This window comes from Mangifera indica, chromosome 6, assembly GCF_011075055.1.
Source record: "Mangifera indica cultivar Alphonso chromosome 6, CATAS_Mindica_2.1, whole genome shotgun sequence".
NCBI lineage: Eukaryota > Viridiplantae > Streptophyta > Magnoliopsida > Sapindales > Anacardiaceae > Mangifera > Mangifera indica.
Window position 1 is genome coordinate 11,055,396 of NC_058142.1, and position 18,434 is coordinate 11,073,829.

The 18,434-nt window shown below is 35.2% G+C and overlaps 1 protein-coding gene across 1 annotated transcript; it reads left to right on the forward strand.

Moving 5' to 3' along the window:
* The first annotated feature begins 6,810 nt into the window (after positions 1–6,810).
* LOC123218755 (phospholipase A I) lies at positions 6,811–18,124 on the forward strand. Its single transcript, XM_044640363.1, has 18 exons — positions 6,811–7,599; positions 8,294–8,441; positions 8,610–8,688; positions 8,808–8,961; positions 9,062–9,271; positions 9,365–9,610; positions 9,693–9,855; positions 9,955–10,215; positions 10,303–10,424; positions 10,837–10,998; positions 11,173–11,365; positions 11,509–11,645; positions 14,852–14,990; positions 15,233–15,439; positions 15,550–16,024; positions 16,134–16,350; positions 16,448–16,537; positions 17,368–18,124. Exons 1-18 carry the CDS (start codon positions 7,105–7,107, stop codon positions 17,809–17,811), a joined length of 3,942 nt encoding a protein of 1,313 aa, XP_044496298.1. The 5' UTR covers positions 6,811–7,104; the 3' UTR covers positions 17,812–18,124.
* Positions 18,125–18,434: the final 310 nt, after the last annotated feature.

Genomic DNA, 18,434 nt, shown 5'->3' on the forward strand with positions numbered 1-18,434 from the left:
GTATTAATTGATTGAATTGTGTGATCTATAGCTAAACTAAATCTATAATTCGTAATTGTTTTGATGTCTAGTTGGAGTAGCAATTAAGCAAGAACAATTATGATTCAAATTTTGGTGCTTGTTTAAAAGAGACATAGAATAAATTAAATAATCTGATGCTTGTTAGATTTTTATTCATCTTTAATTCCTTCTTGGTTTGTAATGCTATCAGTAAATTCATGACAATTGCTTAATACCAAATGGTTTATTGATACGAATTAATTTGTATATTGAACTCAAATTAATGAAATTATGGAATGTATAGATTGTCTGGCTTTGATAATATAAGGTTAAATATTTGAATAAAGAATAAAATTTATATATTATAGGTCAGTGATCATTTTGCAACTGTGATAATTTTCCTTGAATTAAGATTGTCTTTGATTGAATTTTTATTACTCAATTCAGTTTTTAGAAATTTTTGTTCTTGTTCATCAACTTACAGAAGAAAACCACCATTCCTTTTTCATTAGTTATTTGTGAAATTAATTAGATAATTTTATTAATTAGTCTCTACAGATCAACCTTTACTTTTGTTACTACTAAATTTAAGTAGAGAAATTTAATTTTTGGTTACGCTCGACACGTATCATAAATGCTTGATCATTGAACTATCAAGAGTAGGTGCAACTACTGCACTTCAGGCTTATCCTAGAGTCGTTGTTTGTCTCCTCTTAGGGGTTGGGCATCTTGAGCCTCTTTGATCAATCTCTTAGATCTCTTCATCCTAAAATAAACACATAGATTCAAGCAAGTGTACTAATATCTTAATGTAGGTTTATAATATACTTATAGCAATAGACATGTGTTGCACTTAGAAATTAAGTCTATTTTTTGCGTCTAAATTTGTCATTTTCCATATTTTAGGTATAAAGTAATTAGGATTTAGAAATAAAATTTTCAAGTTTAATAGAATATTTTATTATTTACCTAATTTTTATTTTGTAGGAGAAAACGGGAAGAATCAAAAGAGAGAATGCAAAATTGAGGGAAAAGGTAAATATGTTTATTGATTGCATTAGGAAAAACTAATACGCAACAGGAAACAAAATCCAAGTAGTCAACATCGAACACAGATAAGGAAGTAGCAAATCTGATATTGAGAAAATCTAGACAAAATCTAATATTCGTACTTCCACCCTAGGAAAAAATATTATAAAAACCTTATTGAAGCAATAGACAAGAAGCTTTGAGACATTCCTACAATTTTTGCAATAAGTTAATTCTCTAACAACACAATGATCACTTTCTCTGAGCTTTCATACACCACCAAGAATAACCAGTACAAAACACGTTAGCAATACAATCAGAGGCAATAACTAATAACTCAAACGCACCTACAAAAACAATAATACAATCTTTACTTTTGCCTCAAGTTTATAATGTTTTCATATATTTGTTCTCATGTTTTTGTTACAAATATGAGTGGCTAATTCTCTTTATTCTAAGAATTACGAAAGATTTGACAGTCTTTATGAATTTGTAGTATTTTTATTTTATATTTAATAATATTGTTAAAGTTTAATTTAATGAATTGTATTTTTTACTTGTGTCAAGTTTAAGGCCCAACTTTACATATGTCAATAGGTTTACATAGACTATTAAAAGATAGATACGAAGTTAGTGCATGCCTTCATTAAACTAGGAAGCTTGATACTAGAGACCAAATCCTTCTGGAGTCATTAGAGTCATAAAATGTAAAGGGTAAGTTTTATTCAAGTATAACAAAATTAGGTACTCGTTTGATGTTTACCTGATGTGAACCCCATATACAAATATGACACCCACAGTCAATATTCAAAATCATAACCCCCAAAAAGATTAAAATAGACTTATTAAAAAAACTTTGGCCTAATGATTATGGACAATCGTGAACCAAAGGTAAAAGACACCACTCCCAAGAACAAGTTGAGAAGGTGGGATATAAGTCAAGTTTGATTGCCACAAGTGTTAATAAAATCACATAGTTTGTAAAAGAACAAAGAGAAAAGTTTTTTTTTTTTTCATTCAATAATAAAAAATGGCTGCTATATTTAAGGTTACACAACTTTTATATAGGAAAAATAATCCTAAACCAACTGAGATATAATTAATCCTAACAAAACCTTAAAATCAAATAATAATCTTAAGTTAAAATAAGGTTTTAGTCTAAAAAAAACATAAGTTGAAATAAATAAAAACTAAACATAATTTAAATATAATTTAAAGCCCAAAACCTAGCCTCCATATGGAGATAATTAGTATTCCTACAATCACATGACCTGTAACAAATTAGGCCAAATCACGCATCCTCTCTTGTGTTTTGGCCCAATTGCCCTCAATCTTGATTCTCGTGGACTTGAATGATGCTTTTAAGCCTTCGTGATTCCTCCAAGCTATCCAAATCGTGTTGTGTATGACTCTTGGCCCAAATATCCTTGAAATCATAACACAATACATAAGTATGAAAATTGATAACATAGCATTGATGCCTTTCCTCATGCAAGCACTCCTTAAGTTGATCCATTGGTTCCCTGTATGCTCAACTACTGACCTCGCCTACCTTAAAAATCACATACAAAAGAATGTACAAATGTTACAACACTTAATAAGTAGGTAACCTATTGGGCACCTCAAAATTAACAATCTCAAATAAGCATTCCTAAGATAATTGTACTCAAGTTTACCTTAAGATGTTTTCTAGATTCTCTTATGTCTATCCAACGATTCTACAACATTATTGATCAATTAGATATCAATCTCTTGATTTCAAGCATCTTAAATGTCTTATGAAAGTATAGTGAATGGCATCTTAGATGTCTACTACTATTGGTGCACATAACACAATGTTGGTCGGGCTTCAAGTTAACTAATTATCAACACCCTGCTCATACGATGGATATAATCACAGTCCATCAATTTCCATGTGAACATTACAACAAGATTGTTAACAAAAACCATCTTTAAATTACCTTTACCATAGGCGTGGATGTGAAACATCTCACTAACCATGGGAGAAATAAACTAGTGCAGATCTCTCTTACCATGCATACTTGAATATAAATGAACTGTTATGCATTTTGGTGTTGAATATATGATGCATCTCATTGACATCCAATTACAACCCTAATTCTTTCACATATCTAATTCAATGTACTTCATTACTTTCCATTTTCTCAACTTTTCTAAATTTAAATCGAATTCGCTTTGGTTAGACTTTGTTTCATTTACCATACAGTCGAACATAATTATTCACTAATTGACATGAACCTTGACGATTTGATGCAAAATCCAACGTTCAAGAAGATATTATTTCCAAGACTGAACCAGTTTCGTCATTGATGACCCTTGACTCGAATCGATATGGAATCAAACAAACCTCAGAATCGTAATGGTGAACACCACAAGACAAAGTTTGATAAGTTTAAAGGATTGATAGTTTTAACAAGAAGCAAAATTGTGCAAAATGTCGGCCAGAAGATTTATTCATCATGAAAATTTTAGTTTTTATATTACAATGTCAACTTAACCCTAAACTACCCATGACTCGATAGACTTCCAAATTTCCCAAACCTATTGCCTAATTAACTATCCAAAATACTAACTAAATTTAAAAAAATATGTCAATTGGGCTCAATAAAGTCTAGTTCGGTCACAAATAAGATCAAAATCTTAAATTTGGTTAAAAAAAATGCATAATGCACACTGAATGGTTTTTATTTAGGCCTCCAAATTGGGCACAACTAGTAAAGCAAGTTGTTGTTATAGAGTTTGAAACAAGCTTTGTGTTGATATATTACAAGCCCTGTTAATCCTTCTAGAGCAAAAGTTATGGTGTTCAAAGTTTGTCTGTCCATAAGCTTTGGCCTGAATCAAGTTGACCTTTCTATTAGCTCCTTCAAACATCCAATCATCCTTGAGTGAGCTAATTTTAGTCTCTAAGCCCTCTATGAGTCCAACTAAGGCCTGTTGCATCTTTTTAGCTTTACTCCTCGTAATTGGCCCAACTAGAATGTGTACTAGATCTCATTGCTAGCTTGATGCTTCCACGATGCCTTCATCACTAATTACCTTAAATTCAATCTAAAAAGGCTCTTAGACACCTATTCTTTTCATGGTCGTGTATTGCAATCCTTGAATAATGACACCCTAACATTTGCTTGATGTCTATTAACCCTAATCCAACTCATCGCGGTCATACACTCCACCAACACACAATTGTACATCCTCATAAACCATATATGAATTTACACCCATAATGTATAACACTACATGACCTTATTATACAACACTTACGACTGTACACTCATGCATAGGCAAGTCATCTTCTTTCTAGGTATGTACGGTTATACATCTCAATCGTGCATAATCATTTGATTATACTATTTTGGTGTTTTTTAATGAACACAATATAGTCTTTATATCTTAAACCATGCAAATTAAGTCTCTAAGCAACCTAAAACATATTTTTTGCACCAAAACATCAAATAAAGATTCTTAAAAATCCATTCTATACATGCCTCTATGAATTGCCTATTTACTGACATATAATTCCTATCATGGCTTGTTTTATCTTGAATCGTTGTTTTGTCTTGCACAACATATCCAAAAGTTCCTCCAATCAACCTGAAAAACCGATAGTCAATCTACATACTTTTCTTTCAACAAAGCAAGGTCTTCACATGGCTATAAAAGATTTGTTGGCGACTTCCAACTTCTCTAATGGCACTCAAATGCTCTCAGACCTTTACTAGTCTCTTTAACTTTTCTGATAAATATGACAAAGGCTAATAACCTCATCAACCATGATCAACTTTTTATTTTAGCCATGTAACATCTCTAACGCTATGCATATTAGGTTTTTTGGTCACTAGAAACCGACAAGGCAACAAAATATATAACAAAAAAAAAAAATCAGAGAGATACCCAAAAGCCTTACTAAGGATCATGTTTTAGTGAATAATTTCATGAACATGTTATTCAACAAGCATAAGGTGTTTGAGATACCATGCCTACATTAGACAACTCCTTCAAATCTTTATTTGGCTATGAGATTATTATCCAACCCATAACAAGGCGGTGCCTTGGTATCAGGTGATGCCCAAACTTAGAGAAATTGGAACTATTCACTAGAGGCTATTAGGGCTCTGTGAATATAGTATATACGTATTGGGGTTGTGGTTGATGATTGAGGTTTGCACAATATACTTCTAAATTTTGAAATCATGTTTGTATAAAAGGTAAAAGACTATTTTCTACCCAAGTTTTAGCTCAATCTTAAAAATATACTTATAGTAGATGAAAAACCTAAAAACCCACCCATTCCTAAACTGTCGTTAAATTTTTTGTTAAGTACAAAGATAAAAACATCATTTAACAATAAGATTAAAAAATATATAATTTTATCTCATTTTCTCCTCAAATTTTAAAAAATAACATTTAACCCTTATATGTGAACTTTGAAAAGTGACTCCCCCCCCCCCCCCCCCCAAATCTGTATTTTTTTCTTCACTTCTCCCTCCAACCACATGCGACTAATGTGGCAGAAGGTTAAATGATAAGGATGACACTTGTCATCCATTTTGGATAACCCTTGTCAGTCAGATCTAGACGATGTAGAGTCAGCTAGTGAGGACAACACTTGTTGTCTAGTCTAGACTACTCTCCGTTGTCTAGAGATCTAAACGATGAAACATAATTTAGATCTGGATGATAATTATTGTCTAGAGGATGACCTCTGGATGAAGACTCATCTGTCGTTGGTCAATCATCATCGGAGAAAGTGACTAGATTTTAGGGGAAAAAAGTGAATTTTTTAAAACTTAATTTAGGGGGAAAATGTTAGTTTTCCAAATTAAAGGGTGAAAATGAGATTAAATTTTAATTATTTTAATATTACTAATAAAATAAAGAATTTGTCCCTTAACCTTAATAGAAAATATGTGGGTGTGGCCTAACAGATAAAACTATGGGTGAGTATTTGAGTTTTTTATCTCTTATAGGTATATATTTGTCATTTCAACAAAACTTGGGTGGGAAATTGCCTTTTTCCCTTGTATAAAAAAAGAAGTTCATGAACAACTGTGCATGAATTGCATGCATGATTGTTCCTCTTTACTTAACAAGAATGATCATTCATGTTACATGATTAGTCGTTCATGGTTTAATAAAAGTTAAACTGAGACAATTTAATCCTACTGGATAAACCAAATTCATTTTAGAATTATACCAACCCATATACACTAAGATTATCATCAAATAATCTAATGCCTCAGAATCCAAATCAACTCTTATATAGGTGTAACTTATAAGCTCTTTATCAAATTAGAAGTACTTCGATTCGGATTGAATCTAGACATAAATCAAGATTGATCTCTAGTAAGATGTAATGGCCACCCTATTGATAAAGTGTCAATGAACTATTCTCAACTTTGTTAACTGCATAGACATAAACACTTATGTGCCATGCACAAATTTTGGCTTTCTTGACTAATAAACTAGTATGCACTCCTAGTGTACATGGTCGTACAACTCATAGGGGTCATTCAGAGGATGATTTTAGTTAATAATCATATAATTATACATACATGAAAAAGATGAATTGTGATCAAATTCCTCATGTAACTAAGGCTTTGACATTAGTCAACCTTAAGCCCAATTAACATGGTGCTATGTCCACCATTACCTATAGACATATGAGATATCATTCAAATATACCTTCATAAGTCATTGGAAATATCGCATAAATAATATGTGTCTTGAGATGGACGTTACATATTTTATTATTTGGTATTGTTTCTTCATTTCCCATATTTACCATCTAGGAATTACGCAAAGCCTTCAATTTGTTTTCCTCCCGCCAGTAAAATCTCATTGTACCTTAAAACCCTAACCCTTTACAAAATCTCATTTTGCGATTCGCTTAATCGCTTTCAATTCATTTTTTTTTTTTTTTGGTACACACATTAACAATATATATCGAAACAGCAATAAAACAATCCTTATTCATCGTCGTCCTTACAATGATCATCCGAGCTTAGCCCAGCAACGAACCCATCAGATCGAAAATTTTATCATTTGGTCACAATGTCTTGGGGATTGGGATGGAAACGGCCGTTAGAGATCTTTAAACTCACACTAAACTACGGTAGCGAAGAATCTGGAGATGATCTTAAGCGTACATTGGCGAGAGATCGCGAATCAGGTTTTCATATCGAGCTAGAGTGGACAGGTGGCGAGGAGGAGGAGCAGGTGGCGTTGAAGCTGCAGTCACAAGTGATGGTGGCGCTGCCCGTCCCTCAAGACTCGGTGGTGGTTCAACTGGTGCCAAAAATGGTGGAGGATAGTGACATGACAAATGTTGGGGTGGAAATGAAGGTGATGAAGAGGAGGGAACCGTTGAGATCTGTCATCTTAACAAAGGGGGCCGGGTCAGGCCAACACAGCGATGGTATCGGAGTTCTGACTCGGCTTTTGAGATCTGACCTTGCCATTGGTGGGTCCGCTGATCGGGTGGGACCTCCCTGCGGTGACCATTGGAAGACTCTCACTCTTGTTAGCATCTGCGGTCTTGGTTTGTCGGTCAGTTTCTTATTAAAAAAATTTGATTTCGTTTCATCTGAATTGATTCTGTTTCTCTTTTATTAATGTTTAGGTGCTTTTGGGAGTTGAAAAGATATGTTAAATTGAAAAATGAATAAATTTACTTTTTGTTTTGTATGTTTAAATCATTTGGGATTTAAGAAAACACGATTCTTTACTCAAGTAGTTTGATTGTAAGGCGTTGATTATTCATTTATCAGAAGCTGATTAATTTGCTGTATAAATATTCACAATGTAGCTTTGTTTTTTTAAAACAACCTCACAATTTTTGAAAATATAATGTTTCAGAGGCAAATATTAAATTTTAACTTTTCTTTTATCCCTTTGGTGATCGTAGATTTCGGGACCTGTGTGAAGATTTTAGAAAAATTGTTATGTGAATCTATTATTATTGTTGAATTTTCACATTATCAAGTTGAATGTTGTGGTCACTGTGTCATTATTCAGTTACTATCTTGTATAAGTTCCTATCTTGTTTTCAAGTTTCATAGAGTGTCCTTAATTAGTAATCCAAATTATTATGTTATATGTAAAACTGATGATTGCCACAACTAAGTGTTAATGACAATATTAAGTAGGATGCTGTTCAGAATGGGCGCTTGGCTTTTCTTCCTACATATACAATAGGCGCATGGTTAGCATTTTAATAAACTGGTCACTTGCTTATTGGCAGGTATTACCAGTTGAATTGACCCATTTGCCACTTCTTGAGAAACTGTACCTTGATAACAATAAGCTATCGGTTTTGCCACCTGAGCTTGGTGAGCTGAAGAGTTTGAAAGTTCTCACTGTTGACAACAACATACTTGTTTCTGTTCCTGGTAATCATGGAAATATTTCACGCATCTAACTCTGTCTTTCTATGACTGATTTAACTAAATAAGTTCCAAGGATGCAGACAGAACTCTTCTCCTGATTGGATATGTTGTTTCCTTTTTTTTTTTTGCAACTTTTTGCTTAAACTGATGTTGTTTCAAAATCATGAGCAGTGGAACTAAGAGAGTGTGTGAGACTGGTGGAGTTGTCATTAGAACACAACAAGCTTGTTCGACCTCTTTTAGATTTCAGGTCATTTAATAACAATTTAACATTTTTGTTTAATATATACTGTGTTTGCTTCCTATTCAATTAACCTTGCAAAATCTATAATTTTCTGTTTCTAATGTTACTCTTCAGTTGAATGACAGGGCCATGGCAGAGTTACAAATTCTTAGGCTGTTTGGTAACCCTCTTGAGTTCCTTCCTGAAATTTTGCCACTAAGTAAACTTCGCCATTTGTCTCTAGCAAATATTAGAATTGTGGCTGATGAAAACTTAAGATCAGTGAATGTTCAAATTGAGGTACCGATTAATGAAGATATTTTAGCAAATATTTGGCATTATGCATTTAGACTAAGCAATAATTATTAAGTTGGATTTTACATTTTTGGTTTGATTGCAGATGGAGAACACTTCATATTTTGGTGCATCTAGACACAAGCTTAGTGCCTTCTTCTCTCTTATATTCCGTTTCTCTTCTTGCCACCACCCTTTGCTTGCATCTGCAATGGGGAAGATAATGCATGACCAAGGAAACCGTGTCGTTGTTGGCAAAGATGAAAATGCAGTCCGGCAGCTTATCAGTATGATAAGTAGTGACAACCGTCATGTTGTATGTTTTTCATCCTTGCTATAGTGGATAAAACCTCAACTTTTTCTTTGCTCTTCTGCTTGGCACTTTCTTAAATACTGTTACTTCTTGCAGGTAGAACAAGCCTGCTCTGCTCTATCATATCTTGCTGGAGATATTTCTTTGGCAATGCAGCTGATGAAATGTGACATTATGAAGCCTATTGAAGCAGTCCTCAAGTCTTTTTCTCCAGAAGAAGTCATTTCTGTTCTGCATGTTGTAGTCCAATTGGCTTTTGCATCTGATACTGCAGCTCAGAAGATGTTGACTAAGGATGTGTTGAAGTCGTTAAAATCTCTGTGTGCCCACAAAAACCCAGAGGCAAGTTCTCCTTCCCCCCTTACCGTGTCAATTGCTTTCCTTGCATGGAGCATCTAATGCTGAAAGGTTTACCATTCATTAGGTACAAAGGTTAGCTTTGTTAGCAGTTGGAAATTTGGCCTTCTGTTTGGAGAATAGGCGTATTCTTGTTACTTCTGAAAGTTTGCGGGATCTTTTATTGCATTTGACAGTTGTGCCTGAACCCCGTGTAAATAGAGCTGCAGCAAGAGCTCTGGCAATTCTTGGTATGCTTTATGGATCCATTTCTTTTGTTATTATTAGTATTTTTTCATTTTGTACATATATTATTTAACCTAATTGAGTCGATTCCTGTGCCTTCGTAGGAGAAAATGAAAATTTGCGGCGTGCAATAAGAGGGAGACAAGTTCCAAAACAAGGACTGCGCATACTTTCAATGGATGGAGGTGGAATGAAAGGATTGGCAACAGTGCAGATGCTCAAAGAAATTGAGAAAGGAACCGGAAAGCGGATACATGAGTTGTTTGACCTTATATGTGGCACATCAACAGGTGGCATGCTGGCTGTTGCTCTTGGCATTAAGTTAATGACACTGGACCAGTGTGAAGAAATATACAAAAATCTTGGTGGGTATGGTGTTCCAAGAATTAGTAATCAGATTGCTTTATTGTGGCTTGATTCACTTATCTCATAATGTAATTATGTTTCTTAAGGAAAACTCGTCTTCGCTGAACCTTTTCCAAAGGACAATGAAGCTGCTACTTGGAGAGAAAAGTTGGATCAACTTTATAAAAGTTCATCACAGAGTTTTAGAGTTGTTGTACATGGATCTAAAGTACGGATTATTATTTTTATTTGCTTTTCCTTCTTCAATTCAGCCATGGATGCTGTCCAGTTTTCTTTAAAAATTTTACTGTCCACTCACATAGATAGAGGCATGCATAAGCTTATAATTTATAATATCTCCTTTAGAAAAAACCAAGAATGTCTTTTATTTTCATGTTTGATCTGTGAAGTTGCTAGTTCTATAAGTAATCTGCATTTGTTGTACAAATATGATAATCTGATTGTTGATCTTACATTTATTCTGGTCTATGAAGCCTCGTAGATGTCCCCTGTCTGTTGTTATTTTCTCGAAAAAGAGGAGCTTTAGCTGATAACACAAAGTTGTAGTTCAAATACTTATACCATTCACCATATAAAACACCAGATTCCTTGAAAGTAGATGCTCATATGTCATCTTGCAGCACAGTGCAGATCAGTTCGAGAGATTGTTGAAGGAAATGTGTGCTGATGAGGATGGATATTTGTTGATAGAGTCAGCTGTGAAGAATGTTCCCAAAGTCTTTGTTGTATCAACTTTGGTTAGTGTGATGCCAGCTCAGCCTTTCATATTCCGCAATTATCAGGTTTGATAGCAGTACTTCTTTCTCCTCTTAATATGGACACATTACTGTCAAAATTTCTTTGTTTTGTTGCAAAGATGTAGAATGCTTATGTTAAACATGATAAATATTTAGAATAGCTGGATGAATCTTTTAAATTCTTTTTTGTGTATCTCATTTTATGGTTGCAACATGCAGTACCCTGCTGGAACACCAGAAGTGCCTTTTTCAATTTCAGAAAGTTCTGGAATCACTATACTAGGTTCACCAACAACTGGTGCTCAAGTTGGCTATAAACGCAGTGCTTTCATTGGAAGTTGTAAGCATCATGTATGGCAAGCTATAAGAGCATCTTCTGCTGCTCCATATTATCTTGATGATTTTTCGGATGGTATTTTCTTCTTGTTCTCATTTATCTTTGGCTCAATGCTTAGCCATTGTTATGCCTATTTGTATCTCTTTAAGTATAATATTTTGAATTATTACCACGATATTGCTCTAGTGTTATTTATATTCTCAAAACAATTTTTGCAGAGGTGTATCGCTGGCAAGATGGTGCAATAGTAGCAAATAATCCTACTGTATTTGCCATAAGAGAAGCACAACTTCTATGGCCTGACACAAGAATAGATTGCTTAGTTTCCATTGGGTGTGGCTCTATTCCAACAAAGGTAAACAATCACTTGCATTTATCTGTTTTACTTTTTGAGAGTTAGTCACAAGATTTTGGCTGTAAGTCTTGGTTGGTGTTTGTTAATTTGTCTAATAACTGAATATCTCTGGTCATTAATTTGTCTTATAATTGGGTGTGGAATGATGTCTTTTTTTTTTTTTTTAATTTTTAAATATTTGACTATAATACAAACCTTAGGAGAACCTCATTTCAAAAGCTAGTTATTAAGATTAGAGAGCCTAAAACTATATAAACCTCACATTAGAAGCCCATATTTTTCAATGTGAAATCCAAGTCCCATATCTTACACTTGGAATCTTAACATATCACTACACTCTGCAGCCCTAGCGCCCACGCGAGTTGGTTGTGTGCTAGCTTCTTGCTATCCATGCACGAATATGGCAATGCAGACATCACCATCCGCGTCGTGCGATTGCAACTGAGAGAGGTGATGACTCTAATACCAAATAATATGAATCTTAGGAGAATCACATCTCAAAAGCTACCTATTGAGATTAGAAAGTCTAAGACCATATAAATACCATACTAGAAGCTTATACTTTCCAATGTGGAATTCAAGTCTCATACCTTGCATTTGAGATCCTAACAAATTATAACTGGGAGACGTGGTGATGACTCTGATAGCAAATGATATGAATCTTAGGAGAACCACATCTCAAAAGGTAGGTATTGAGATTGGAAAGCCTAAGCCATATAAATTCTACACTAGAAGCTCATATTTTCAAATATGGAATCCAAGTCTCATACCTTGCATTTGAGATCCTAACAGATTATAAGTATTAAGTGTTTATTTTATGAATTTTAAACATTTGAAATCTAGTAATTTTGCATCAATGTCCTAATGAATGTTAAAGGATTTATAATTTGCATTATAAATCATGAATTCCAAAAAGTATAAAAAATATTTCAATTTTCTAAATAATTAATGTTTTAAAGTTTTTTATCTTAAAAATTACTAAAAAAATTACAAGAAATGTGAAGTGATGGCAAGTATTTGTAACGGTGAGGATAAGATAGTGGGGTGTAGTCGTTGGGCATGGATTGAAGGCTTGATAAGGGTTTTGGGTTGGGCTTTTCACTTGGCTCTTCGGGTTATATCAACCCAGCTTGGGTATGGATCTGGAATCTATTGCCCAATTCTTCTCTTCCATTTTTTGAGCTTTTTCCATCGTTTTGTTCAACGTTTGGGGAGAAAAAAACTTGACTTCAACACATTTCCGTTCTTGCAAGCCATTCAAGAAGACCCCTATTAAAATTCTTTTGAAACTTTGTTTTGGCACTGACAATAGCTCGAACCGACACTTGAGTTCGTTCACAAATGTCATTTGTTGTAATGATAGTAATTCTTCATACGATGTTGCATCTTGGGATGGCCAAAATTGGTTCAGTAAACTCTGTTGCAACTCCCTCTAGTCAATGAACGATTGGCTGCCCTCCCTCCACTGTAACTAGTTCAAGGTGACACTTTCAATACACATAGCTGTCGCAGTTAATGGTTTCGACTCTATCAATCGATTGATTTGCAAGTACCATTCAGCCTAAAATACCCATCTGATAAGATCATCTCAGATGAAGATTAGGGGTTCAAGTCACCCATGGGGTGTGTCACGTCGAACCCCTCCCTAGTTATCTCTTCCTCTTATCCTCTTGTTGGCCATCTCATCCTTTGCAACGACTCATTTGTTCTCACCAATAGTGGAGGGGTAATCTCTCTCACTGGAGGAGAATGGGACATCGATAGATGTTGGTCCATCGACTCCCCTGTCTCTTTTCACGCCTCATTCCCTGTTTGTTATCAACTCTTAAAGCTCCTAGAGATAGTCCTTTGTTGTTTCACCTCTTCTTTCCACAATTTCCATCTTAGAGTTCATATTTTTCATCCTAGAGTTCATTTATCCAAATTTGTTTCTAATCTGTCCAACCTCCCCTTAACCATCTCCATTTCCCTTTCAACTTTTTTCCACTCTCGACTTCATCCTCGTCATGCTCTAATACTCGGTTGTTATGTACCTGGGTTGTTTGCTTCTTGTTCATTTCTCCAAACTTTGTTTCTAAACTGTCCAACCTCTCTTTAACCATCTCCATTTCCTTTTCAACTTTGTCCACTCTCAACTCTATTCTCATCATACTCTGATACCAGATTGTTACGCACCTAGGTTGTTTGCCTCCTGCACTTCATTCAATCTGGTTCTTACTCCTTCCTATCTAACACTGACTTGTCCTTTTCTAGTACACAACCAACGACCAAAACACTGCACTTGTTGAATGGAATGACAGAATATAAACATATATTAGAACAAGTTGAATCAAAACTCCAATTCCATTGAATGATAACAAGCGAATATAATGGAGTCCCAAAAGATAACATCAAAGTCCCGACTATTTCAATAAATCAATACAACTTCCCTACCAAAATACTGACATTTGAGAGGTTGATGGTCTCCATACTCTTCTTATTTTTTTAAAAATTTTGCATAAACCCTTAATTCCCCTCTCCAGCCTTTTTCATACTCTTGCAAGTTGTCTTCCCAACTACAGCTTGCCACATCTACAACTTGAATATCTTGGTGGTCGAACCTTCTTTCCTGTGCATCTTCTTTTGGGTGCTTGTTTGTCTCCTATTCTTTTGCTGAGGATCTGCCGCTTGTCACCCTCTTCAGATTGCCATATGTGCCTAGCAGCTCTGTCTTGCTGACTCCTCTCATTGGTGCTGAGCAGCTTGTTGCCTTGCTTACTCTTCTTCCTCCTACAGGACACATAAACATGGGCTCTAACAAAATCAAATGTCATCAGAGTTCTTATATGAGGTCCTCTGAATACCTCTGAGGCACATCTCACTGATAATGAAGAATTAAATTCAGATGGTTTTACGAAGTAAAATTTTGAACTCTTTTGAACATTTTACTTCATTTAGTCTGCAGTTGCAGTGGTTGGTATCATTGTTGGAGAAATTTTTGACAAAAATAACTACCTAGAAATAGCTTCTGATGCACTTCAACACTAGTCATCTGCAATTGCTTTTTCTCTCATTATGGCACATTCTATTTGCATTTAAGGAAACTATAAATTCTGTTTTCATTAGTTAATCTTGAAAACAAATATTTAGACTCATTCTATTTTACAATTTAGGGATTTCTTTTAAATCTTTATAGGACTTGTATTAGTTTGTAAATTTTTTTGTAGGTGCGGAAAGGTGGTTGGCGTTATCTGGATACTGGGCAGGTATTGATTGAGAGTGCATGCTCTGTGGATAGGGTTGAGGAAGCATTAAGCACGGTGCTGCCAATGCTTCCTGAGATACAGTACTTTCGGTTTAATCCAGGTATTTTATATATATATGTATATATATATTTTAAATTAAAGTAGTTTTCATGAGGTTCCCATGTGAAGACCTCCGGTATCTGACCTTCAGATACAGCACAAACCATGTGAAGTCCTAAATTGTTTGCATTTATTTTATTTTTTTCATGGACTTATTCTATTAATCTTGGACATTATTCATAAAGATTTTCAGTTTGAGTAGTCATAGTTCTCAGTCAGTATTCCATATGGTTTGCCCTGCAGTTGATGAACGCTGTGATATGGAACTGGATGAGACTGATCCAGCAATCTGGCTGAAGTTGGAAAGTGCAATTGATGATTATGTCCAAAACAATTCACAGTCCTTCAAGGATGTATGTGAGAGACTGCTTCTGCCCTTCCAACACGATGAGAAGTGGTCAGAGAATTTGAAAGCTCAGCATTTCCCTGGGGCAAAGGTATCAAAAGCAGGTACAACTGTTTACATTTTCTTTACTTGTTCAGTACTGTCTTTATGTTTATTGTTATTTTCATCTTAACACTGAGTCTTTTTTTTTTTTTTTAATCTTATTCTTTTCTAGATGATAAGAGTCCCTCTTTAGGTTGGAGGCATAGCATACTACTTGTTGAAGCTATGCATAGTCCAGATTCAGGAAGAGTTGGACACCATGCCAGAGCACTTGAGTCATTTTGTGCACATAAGGGAATAAGGTTATCTCTCATGCATGGGGCATCTGGAATGTGGAAAAAAGTTCCAGGAACAACATTTCCAACACCATTTACCTCACCTTTGATCACTGGGACTTTCCCGTCAAGCCCACTTTTATATAGTCCTGATGTTGGCCTGCAGAAGATTGGTCGAATAGATATGGTTCCACCTTTAAGCCTGGATGGACTCCAATCTGGAAAGACATTTTCATCACCACCTCTATCGCCCAAGGCCCAGAGGCAGCTCTCCTTACATGTCCGATCATTACATGAGAAGTTACAGAATTTACCACAAGTTGGCGTGATACATTTGGCCCTTCAAAATGACACAGTTGGCTCAATATTAAGGTCAACATTATGGTTTTAGGTTTTATTCATTTATTAGTTAATCACTATAATTTTTGTATCAGTGTGGTTACGGTTCTAGTCCTAACTTGCTGTATGCTTATTTATTTAGTTGGCAGAATGATGTTTTTGTGGTTGCTGAACCTGGAGAACATGCTGACAAGTTTTTGCAGAGTGTTAAACTAAGCTTGTTATCAGTGATGCGGAGTAACCGCAGAAATGCTGCATCAGTTCTTGCTAGTATATCAACTATAGCTGATTTGGTTCGCTGCAGACCATACTTCCAAGTTGGCAACGTTGTCCACCGTTATATAGGACGCCAAACCCAAGTATGCATCCTTTACTTTTTTTATCTCTTTCAGATTATTTCTTATGCCATCTAACAGAAGTTATTATACTAATAATGATGTTGTGATGTTCGGGAAGGTTATGGAAGATGATCAAGAAATTGCTGCATATATGTTCTGCAGGACTGTCCCGTCTATGCACTTAACACCAGATGATGTTCGTTGGATGGTATGTATTTTTATTAAACACTGCAAGTTTGACATCTCATAATTATTCAACACTGTCATGTATCTGGGATGAGCTTGTTTCTGTTTTCCAATTCTGCTCACTTGAGCACCTCCGTTACAATTCAATCCCTGTAACGCAATGATACAGCAATCAGCAGCACAATACACACACGAACTATGTTACCAATATCTGTATAAACAAAAAGATTACTACTTTGTATTGATTGATGATGATTTCCAGCCAAGTTCAATACAAGTTGCTTCACAAAATCATTCTTCTACCTGATAGAACAGTGCCCTATTGTTCTCCCTTACATCCAACATTTGAGAGGCTGGTTCCCTCCTTTTCCCCCCAACTAATTTCTATTTTCTGCCTAAGGAACCTCCAGCCCTCTCCTCAGCTGCTACATATTTTCTTTTGCATAATATCTCTCCATTCTCAGCTTGCCATATCCCCCCTTGAATATCCTGGTGGTCCAACCTTCTTTGCTCCTGCATATCTTCACTTTGCAGCTTGGTTGTCCCCTGGTGTTTTGCTGTGAGTTTGCCATCTGTTATTCTCATTAATCTGCCACCTGTACCTAGCAACTCTTCCCTTTGTTGCTGCTTCATCTTTGGGAGACATACACTAGCTCTAACATATACAGTCACTATTGTGAAAGATATCATGATCATGAACTGTTCTCAGTTTTCTTTCCATGGCTGATGCTTGAAGGAACATTGTCCCATTAGTTTGAACTTTCCAATCTTTGTTATGATGAGCAGTTCCACTGTTGATTCTTGTTTTCATCCTCCCCAATAATGTAGCTGATATGTCTTGTGCAATTCTAGATTGGAGCTTGGAGGGATAGGATCATAATCTGCACAGGGACTTATGGGCCCACCCGTACTTTAATTAAGGCCTTTCTAGACTCTGGTGCCAAAGCCATCATATGTCCTTCAGTTGAACCACAGGAAACCTTGATGACATCAGCTCTTGAATCAGGAGACTTCAGTGCACTGGAAAATGGAAGGTTTGAGATTGGAGAGGAAGAGGCAGAGGATGAAGATGCTGAACCTAATAGTCCAATAAGTGACTGGGAAGATAGTGAACCTGAGAAGACTGGAGTAGGGTCGACGGGTCTTTGGGATGATGATGAAGAGGATTTGTCCAAGTTCATCTGTCACTTTTATGATTCATTGTTTCGAGGTGTGAGAGTAGATGTTGCTCTACAAAATGCTCTTGCCTTGCATCGGAAGCAGAGGTATACTTGCCATCTTCCTGGTATACAGTAGTCAATATGAATAGTTTCATTCACTAAAAAATGGATGTAGAAAAAGAAAGGAAATAAGAGTACAGATGAGTGTGAAAATTACAAAAATTAAAGGAACATCCAATTTTGAGGCGCATAGAAAAGTCATTTGTTATTGATTATATGAACTCGAGTATATTAAGTCTTCTGCTCTCTTGAGTAGACAAGTTGTTTGTGATACAAATGTATTAATTAGCCTAGAGATCACCACATTAAAACATGATACAAATGTTTGTTTGGATCTTATTGAAAGACAATTGTTGTTTATATATGGTAAGATTATTCTTTTACTTTTATTAGGGTTGAAAAAGTGTTTTTAGATCAAGCGTTAGATAGGATAGGAAATTGTTATTTACTCTACGTGTGCGCGCATACAAATTTGTTGGATGGTTCCATCATGACCACTAATTGGACTAAGCTCTTGCTCGATTTATCATATCAAATCCTCATATTTAAAAATGATTTCTTTTTACTGTCTTGATTATGTTCAATCATGAAACACATAACGAAATCATTTCAATTTTTAGAAAATAAAAGAGAAATCAACATCTTCATTAGTCTAGTGATTTAGTTTAGTGAATTAAGTAGTATATCTTAACAAAAGTA

What these genes read in the sequence shown, in the direction of transcription:
- LOC123218755 (XM_044640363.1), top strand. Translation starts at nt 7,105, where the DNA reads ATGTCTTGGGGATTGGGATGGAAACGGCCGTTAGAGATCTTTAAACTC. An exon ending in TCTGCGGTCTTGGTTTGTCG is followed by an intron (nt 7,600 to 8,293) that starts GTCAGTTTCTTA and finishes GCTTATTGGCAG; the next exon opens with GTATTACCAGTTGAATTGAC. An exon ending in TCATATTCCGCAATTATCAG is followed by an intron (nt 10,999 to 11,172) that starts GTTTGATAGCAG and finishes TGCAACATGCAG; the next exon opens with TACCCTGCTGGAACACCAGA.